Here is an 8,573-nt window from a genome sequence, read left to right as displayed (position 1 = left end):
AGCTGACCCCACGGTGCCCACTACCCCTTCCCAAGGACCTGAGACCTGGCCCTACCCACTGTATCCTCTTTCTGGGTTTTACCCCCACCAACTTAAAGCCTGTTAAACCACTATGCTCCCTCCTGCCCACAGCCCCAGGTGGCCATGTTCCTCTGGTCTGTCTGCTTCCCTGGTACCCATGCTCCAGGTGGTGGCCACAGACAGCCTCTGCCACTTGTGAGAATAGCTCCTCCACAAAGGGCAGGAATGGATTGGAACAGGGTGCATTCTTGCCTCTAGATCATGCTCTGGGCCAGCTGACGGCTCGCATGAGAACTCTCACTGCTCTGAAGACTTTGGAGATCATCAAGGTCCCGTCCAGCTCAGACCTTCTGTGATCAAGACACAGGTGAAATTGACCTTGGGGGCACAGTGTCTCCTACCCCGCTCTTCTTGGCTTGGGACCTTGCCCAGTAACCTGGCGGTACCTGCTGTGTGCCTGTGGGGCTGGGGGTGCTTAGACAGGTAGATGCTGAAGGGTGAGATGACAGCTGTGGAGGGCACAGTCTGGTGAGGGCACCGTCTAGAGGGTGATCTTGAGATGCTGCCAGAGCCAGGCAGGTAGGAGGAAGTGGTGGGAGGGCAGACAAAGCCAGGTCCTGGCTGGTATTGCCAGGCAGTAGTCAGTGCAGATGCTATGCATGGGTTCAGGTGCTCAGGGGCCAGGATCAAGTCTGCTCTGGACCCAGAGAAGACTCAGGGTACAACCAAGCACTAACCCTGTAAAAAGAGCAAAGATTGGGGCACCCAATCTAAAATAAGCATTTTATTCCATTAAAAATCACTGTCTCTGAATCTAAAAAACTATGTCTATAACTTACAAACTAAATAAAAGGCGGTTAATATAAATAAGGAGAAGGTCATTTCTGAAGAAATAAAACTCTGTAAAAGAAAAAAAGAAAAAAAAATAAATTTCAAGCAATTCTGATGTCTCCCCAGAGTAAACATACCATCTGGGCCTCTGATATGCTGGGCTTGCTTCTGAGTAGCCTCCACCACTCACAGGGAGAGGGCCATCTCAGAGCCACCAAAGCACCTGCCATCCTCACTGTATCCCACTGGCCAGGTCCAGGCTGTTGTCCACTTAAGAACCCTCTAAGGCTTCATGCTTGCCCAGCCTCAGCTCCATGGTGATGCTCCCCTCGCCTGGAGAATCTCCTCCTAACCTCCCCCCGCCCCCCGGAAACTGCTCCTCTCCCTTCCCAGGTGGCCCACCCTGCACCGTTTTGGTGGCAGGATACACTGCAGTGCTCGCATCATCACTGAACAGGCTGCAGGGGAGGGGCTGCCCAAGAGCTCCACTTGTAACCTTTGATTTGGGTCATAAACTTATACCTCTTCCCCCACCTTAAGGCCCTGTGCTGAGGTTTAGCACTTGTTGTCCAAGGGGTGTCAGTCCCCTTCCAGATGAGGAAATAGGCACAGCCTGCTGAGGTACCCAGAAGACCTCACTGAAGACCCAAGAGTCTAACCCCAGAAGCCCTCCCCAACAGGGGTCAGTGGGCCCCAGCCCAACCTGAGGGTCTGTGGGGGTCCCTGAAGCCCCCTATGCTGTTCTTAGGAGAGCCTACTGGGCTCCAGCGGGGTAAGGGAGCCTGCCCTCACAGCTTCCAGCTCACCATGGATGGTGGAACAGGAGGATCTGGGCTGGCATGAGGGTACCCCCTACACTGGAGCCTTGACAGGCCCATCTGCCACAGAAGTGGCCTCAGACCAGGCTCAGGGAGATGCAGGGCTGGGTGTGGGCATTCCTTGTGTGGAACGCCCTGTGCTGAGAAGTGGTCACTAGACACCGAGCAGGCCCCCTAACCTGGTCAGCTGTTGCCTGTCTATTGAGCAGCCCCTCAAGAGTTGCCATGTTGGACAGTGCAGAGTGGTGTCCAGTGTCAAAGAGGACTGTCAGTTATAGCACGCTGGTGCAGGCCCGGGTAGAGCAGACATTTTATAATTCCCAGCTGAGTAGCTGCCAACAGCTTTGCTTTCTCCAAAGTCAAGCATACTAGAGCCTGGATAGACGTCCCTGTGGGCTCCAGCCCAGGGCCTGACTAGAGGCTATGAGAGGGGACGAGGCTCCAGGTGGCCCCCTAGGGGTGCCCTTGATACCAGCAGTGCCAGGAGGCCTGTGTGTCCCTCACTGATGCCCAGCTCATGGTGTAGCTGGGAAGGAGAGGGCAAGTGCCAGCTGTTTTTGAAGGGGTCCCAGGAGCTTAATGTAATTAAGCTCTCTCAAAAATGCCCCATTGTGGCACTGCCGCCAGCTCAGGGACAGACATCCTTGGGAAAAATGTGTTGGCCCCAAATCTCTTCAGGAGCCTCATTCTGGTCCGAGACCCAAGTAAAAGCCTGGCCTGGGGAGGAAAAAAGCAGGGCACCGGGAGGGATTTCAGCACAGGCTCTGCAGCAGGGCCACCCTTGCCCTGCCCCCACACTAACCCTCAGGACAGGAGGGAAATAAGCCCATCCAAAAACTTGCTCCGATCCTCCGCTTTCAGTTCAATTACTGCAATAATGAAAGAAAAACATCTTGTGAGATGGGAGGAGTAGGGATGGGAGTGAAGAAGTGAGAAAAACAAGTCAGGGCACATTAACTCCCTCTTCCCAACCATCCAAGGCTGGAACCCTCCAGCACATTCCAAAATGGGCTTGGCTACTTGATGGCCTGGAAAATTCTGGGCTAAGAGGTTATACTTCTCCATCTCTCTGTATTTAATTCTCAGAAACTGTCAACTGCCCTACTCGTAAGGCTGGGGCTATGGTCTGTGGAAAGGCCTCTCTAGGCAGCCAGGGGACCAGCAGTGACAGGCAACAGAGGGTACACAGGGGATATGACGACTCAGACCACTGCAGTCCTAGACAGACAGGACTTCCCACCCTGCTGGATACAGAGTGCTACCCCACAGGGGGTTATAGAGGCCCTGAGGTCAGGCAGGAGGCCAGTCTTCAGTCCTGCTCTGGCCAGCCCCTCAGCTTCAGTGTCCTCTTCTGTAGAAGGGGGACGCAAAACAAACTGCCTCATCTCTAGGGGGGCCATCAAGCTCAGACAAGCATATGGGCTCTCATTAGATGGCAAAACTAAGCTAGCCTGGTCCTGTGAGCTGTCTGTGCCAGGGGTCATAGCACCTGGAGCCCTGGGCCTGGCTTGCCTAGGCAGTGTTGGCCACAGCTCCCTCTGCCTCCTGCCCATCTTCTCCACTTGCAGGGGAGGCCTAGCAGCTCCCAGCCCACAAACCCTCCCTGTGTGGAGGAGCTGGGACATCCTGCAGGCCAGCCAGTGCCAACCTCTCCCTGAGAAGGTGACTATTTAGAGATGGGGCTTTTAAAAAGGTGATTAAGTTAAATGAGGCAGTAACGGTAGGCCCTAAACCAATCTGAATGGAAGAGATCTGGACACAGAGGGACAACCATGTGAAGACACAGTGGGAACATGACCATCTACAGGCCAAGGAGAGAGGCCTTAAAAGAAATTGACCCTGTAGACTCCTTGATCTGACTTCTAGCCTCCAGAATGGTGAGAAATAAATTTGTTTAAACCCCCCAGTCTGTGATATGTGTTAATGGCAACTCGAGCAGACCAATACAAGGGTGAAGTCTCAACATGTCTGTTTTACTTTAAATCTGTCAGTAAGAATTAAAAGCAAATATGGCCAAATATAAGCATGTTCCATGCTGGTGGCTGGAGAAACTGTGGGGTGGGGTGGGGGGTGCTGGCTCACCTGCAGGTGTGGTTCCCCCAAAGCCACCACCTGGGCAGGGCTCTTCTATTCTTTGGGCTGGAGACAGTACCTGAGCCGTCATGCAGGACCATGTGGCAGCCTCAGGTGGGACCCCTCACAACAAAACAGACAAGAGCTGCTGGCCTACAGTGGTGGCCAGCATAGCCAGGAAGGTGGTACTCTTGGGTTGTCACAGACCCTGCTGTTTCTACAACCTACAAAAAGGGCAGGTAACCCTGATAGATGAGGCTGGGCCCTTGACGCCCTAGTGGCTAGTCCACTAGGCTCATTGGTGAAGTGGTTCTCAAGGGATGGATTGCAAGGCCAGAGCTAGGCCTATGGCTCCCTGGACAATACCTGTTCCCTCTCTGAGGGACAACTCTGGGAGCCTGTCAGGGCCCAGACAAAAGGTGCAGGGCCCGAGGCATGCCTAGAGCAGCCAGGCCCAGGGCGGGTTCCAGGAAATGATGAGGGTTGCTGGCGGGGTACCTTTGATGATGCCAGCTTCCCTGATTCCAAGGCCAGTGCTGATTTTGAAGGGACCTTAATGCAGCAGACTCTTACCTGAGAGGTCGAAATAATTGTGTAGTGTCCGGGAGTTGGTGCCCTCTGCTGCCTTCTCAAATGCCCGCCCAAAAAAGCTGTGGACATATAACAGGCACACTGGGGGCCCGGCCACTATGACAGACCCGTCCCATGTCCCCAGGACAAACACTGGAGTTGGCTCAGACTCTACCCCAGCTACTGCTTCTACCTGTCAGCACTTACACTCCTCCTGGGCCACTGTCCTCTGAGGCCTCAGCACCACTCACTGGACAGTCACTGCCTCTTATTGCTGCCCCTCACCTGTACCTGGCTGAGCCCTTCTCAGCCCTTGAGGCATGAACGTCCTTCTGTATCCCCAGGGCTTCATGCCCAGAGCCCCGACTGCAGCCTCCCTCAGGCTTGGCACCATGCTGGCAGCTGTGGCAAGTGAGAGGCAGAGGCTCGGTGGGAGCCGCGCTGGGACAGGAGTCTCAGATGAGACCAGGTCACACACAGCAGGATAGGACTGGGAGGAGGCTGCAGGGCCAGGCTGTGGCATGTGACTGGAATTCAGCCCAGCAAGGACAGGAGGCAGGAGCACAGGGTAGTAGAGAGACAAGCTAGAGTAAACCCCCTGCAGGATCAAGGCCACGGCAGGTAAGGGCTAGCAGTGGAAGGGCGTGTGCTTCAAGCCTCCATGGCAACTCTCACATGAGACTGATTAGAGCTAACCAGAATGGTTACGCATATGACAGCTGGGGTGAGGATGCAGGTGACTGTGGTGACCCAAAGGGGAAGTGCTCGCTGGCCACCTTGGAAACCCAGGCCAGAAGTCCATGGCCAGCTCTGACTTGCATGGCCACAAATTGAAGACCCATGGCAGAGTTTTGGAGAGCAGCCTCGTAACACAGAAGCACTTGTCTTAAAAAGGTCCTTGTTTCTCCCAACTTGATAATAAATGGCCTTTGCAGATGCAGAAGGAGGTCAAAGCTCATGACTGCGGAGCTAGCATTGATCTGGATCCAGGACCAGTGTCCTCCATGGCAGAGGCCAACAAAGGCTAATTGGGAAAAATGAGGGGTACAGGGCATTGGATGGTCCTCAGGCCCCCAAGCTGTCCCACCAGAAAGCTGGGTGGCAGTGTCCTGCTGCCTGCTGTAATTCGGCATCTGTTCAAGGTCGCCTTATGGGACCTGATGGGGAGCACTGGACCCAGGGCACTAATTGAACCCTGGAGGCAGGCATCCAAGGATGGTGATAGGCAGCCCCTGGGATTAGTCACCAGATTCTCCAGCTGTGTGGAGCATGGAGGGGCAACAGGGAGCCCCTAGTGCTCTGCCTGCTGGCTGACACCAAGTCTGCATGGAGTGGGCAGGAGGAAAGCCAAACCTGCTGTGCCTGCTGGCTGACACCAAGTCTGCACGGAGTGGGCAGGAGGAAAGCCAAACCTGCTGTAGGAGGAGGGCAAGAATGGAGCATCAAAGATGCAGCGAAGGGCCAGAAAGATGTTTAGAAGATGGTAGGAGAAGCTTCTCAGAAGTGCAAGATGAGCCTGTGCATTCTCCAACCCACTGGCATATTATTAATATCAGAGAGCTGGAAACAGCCCAAAAGTACAAAAGGAAGTGGCTAACCTGCTGCCCGTGGACTAAAGCCCTCACACCCCTGCCTCGCGTTAGAAGAGGCTGTCCTTGGTGTAGCCTTGAGGGCAGATCCCACCCGACTCAGCAGGGCTCATGGGCCAATGATACCAATACACCCCCCAAACTCCCAGGACGCACGGAACCTGGCTCACTTCTTTTTGTCTGAGCTGTCAGTCTCTGGGGGGACGCCCACCACAGTTACTGTGCCCTGCTCCACATTCAGCGGGGCGGCCATCACCAAAGGCAGCAGCTTGCAGCGCCGATTCTTTGTCTGTGGAGGCAAAACACTCCCTCGGTCATGGCCCTGTAGAATGAGTGCAGCCCTCAGCACCCAGGAATGGGATAACACCCACTGTTCACCTCCAAAAGCTCCTGGGGCTCCATTTCATCAGAAGAGAAGCTTAAGCCTGTGCAAGCCCCAACGAGGCCACCCCAACTTCCTTTCATGGCCCCACTGCCCCTTAGCTGGTCCCTCCCTTGCGTCCTTTAGGTTCTGAGGCCCTCCCACCTGAGCCCTTCTCCCTCATCCTGCTTCGTCTTGTCCACAGTGTGTGCCACCACCTGAAAATGTATGTACGCATTCCTTGTCTGTCCCTCTTGCCAGTGTGTGCTTTCTTGACATGGAGACTCGAGTGTTGCCCTCACTGCTATGCCCACAGCACCCACACATCACAACGAAGGTGACCAACTATCCAGGACTAAAGGGATGGTTGGTCACCCTGCAACAGCAGAGCCTGGTGGGTAGTGATGCTTAATACACATTTAATAAATAAATGGACCTATGAAGTAGGTATTCATTCACCTGTTCTACAGATGGGGAAACTGAGGCTCAGAGGTCAAATAATTGACCTTGTCTCACACGGCTGGTAAATGAGGAGGCTGAGATTTAAATCCAGCCTAGGTGACTTCAGAACTCATGTTTTGTCCCTATTATACCTTTTATTATTACTTGACTATCTTCATATAACACTCAGATAATTATTTTATTGGTCAGTTCAGTAGCATGAGATAATGTCAACCCCCTATTCCACATTTTGTCTAAAGTAGCCTCCAGTGTAAACTCTCACTCTGGAAGCAAAGTTAAGACTTTGCTGAAATGTGTGAGATCAGCCTTTCCTCACTAAACTGGAGCTGATGTTATTGGGGTGGGGATCCTGCCCAAATGCCAGCTGAGTTGAGGGGGTGTTCCGGACCAAGGCAAAGAAGGGTGTTAGGCCACAGGAAAGACAGAACCACATGCAGAAAAGGGAGCCAACCCAGGAAACAAACTTTTCTGGGAAGTGAGTCTGCTCCAACCAACATCTTCCCCTGATTTGTGACAGCAAAACATGACTCCCAGGCCCACATACTCTGTCTATGTGGCCCCTCCCTACTCATTCTAGTGACCAGGATGGTGAGTGAGCTTGCAGGAACTGGGAGATTCCTAAGAGTCAGCTGAGGAAAACACAGCTCAGAAAAAGGGAAAGGTTTTCCCAGACTCTGCAGCTGGTGAACAGTCACTGGCATCCCAAGACTAGCTTCTAGTGCCCAGTCTAAGTGCTGTTTTAAGCATCTGCCTTCTGGCACCCACCCACCAGCTCCTCACCGAACACACAAAGGACTTGAGTAGGTGTCTGCTGAGCAGGCTTAGGGATGCTGGCTTAGAGAACAGCATGACGTCTGGAGTGCCCTGTGAGGAGGAGACAGATGGTTAGATGGTGCCACCAGCAGGTGTGGTCCAGTGCCTGCCCATAGTCCTAGGAAGCCTGACCTCCATGAGGGAGCAGTAGAGGAAAGGCCCCTGGGAGATGACGAGGTTGGTGCAGAGGCAGCTGGCGATGGTCTGCTGTGTAGCTCGCAGCTGCTTCTTGGCGAGCTCCAGGCCAAGATACAGCTTGTCCAGGTTACTCCTATAACACAGTAAACACACAGCTTCAGCACAGAGTCAAAGAGAATGCTTGGTTTCTAGGTCAGGAAGGGGTGTGGGGGTGATAGTTTTTTCTCAACCTCCCTTTCATGTGAAAGGAAGGAATAAAAATGTATAAACCCATAACAATGGACATGAGAGGTGGGAAGGGGTGCTGGTGTCATAAGGCGGGGGACTAAAAGCCATCAAAGGGGGAAGATCCTGCCCAGCAGACCCTGGAAGATGCCTGGAGGGTTCTGACAGAGGAGAGGCCTGGGTAAGGGATGGAGGAAGAACAGAAACCCCAGCACCTGACAGATGGATTTTTACCATAACCCTGCAAAAAGGAGGGTTCCTCTCTGAGTCCATTAAAATGAACCCTTGTGGAGAAGTGAGGTCCTCAAGTGAAGCCTCTGCACCTAGAAGTCGATGGTCTCCAAGTGTCACATTAGCTCCCTACCCATCAAGATGAAGCAACGCCTTCTGGCTCGCTGGCTGTACCCAGAGGCCCAAGACTCCATAACCCTCCTCTTGAATATGAAAGACTACCAGACATTTGAGAAACACCTGGGGCCTGGAAAATGATCCTGGAGGACACAGAGGTAACTTGGAGAACACTAGAAAACTTAAAATAAACTCTAGTTAATCTTCAGAGAGAGTTGGGTAACTAATACATTTGTGAATCAAGGACAGGATGAAATGAAAAAGGAACCATCACAAACTAGGAAGTGTTTGTGGAAAGTAAAATGATTGCAAAAAATAAAAAAT

General features: G+C 53.1%; 1 protein-coding gene across 1 annotated transcript in view; it reads right to left on the bottom strand.

Annotated features, from left to right (window-relative positions):
* Positions 1-790: 790 nt before the first annotated feature.
* CDC45 (cell division cycle 45) overlaps positions 791-8,573 on the bottom strand; it is a 34,042-nt gene continuing 26,259 nt past the window's right edge. Inside the window, exons 14-19 of the mRNA XM_016166910.2 lie at positions 7,671-7,809; positions 7,506-7,589; positions 6,073-6,191; positions 4,317-4,393; positions 2,473-2,539; positions 791-921 (exon numbers count right to left, since the gene is read on the bottom strand). Coding sequence (XP_016022396.2) covers positions 2,475-2,539; positions 4,317-4,393; positions 6,073-6,191; positions 7,506-7,589; positions 7,671-7,809 — 484 coding nt within the window. The 3' untranslated portion in view covers positions 791-921; positions 2,473-2,474. The remainder of the gene's footprint in view (positions 922-2,472; positions 2,540-4,316; positions 4,394-6,072; positions 6,192-7,505; positions 7,590-7,670; positions 7,810-8,573) is intronic.

This window comes from Rousettus aegyptiacus, unplaced genomic scaffold (assembly GCF_014176215.1).
Source record: "Rousettus aegyptiacus isolate mRouAeg1 unplaced genomic scaffold, mRouAeg1.p scaffold_m13_p_5, whole genome shotgun sequence".
NCBI classification, from domain to species: domain Eukaryota; kingdom Metazoa; phylum Chordata; class Mammalia; order Chiroptera; family Pteropodidae; genus Rousettus; species Rousettus aegyptiacus.
This window is presented reverse-complemented; position numbering and strand designations above follow the sequence as displayed.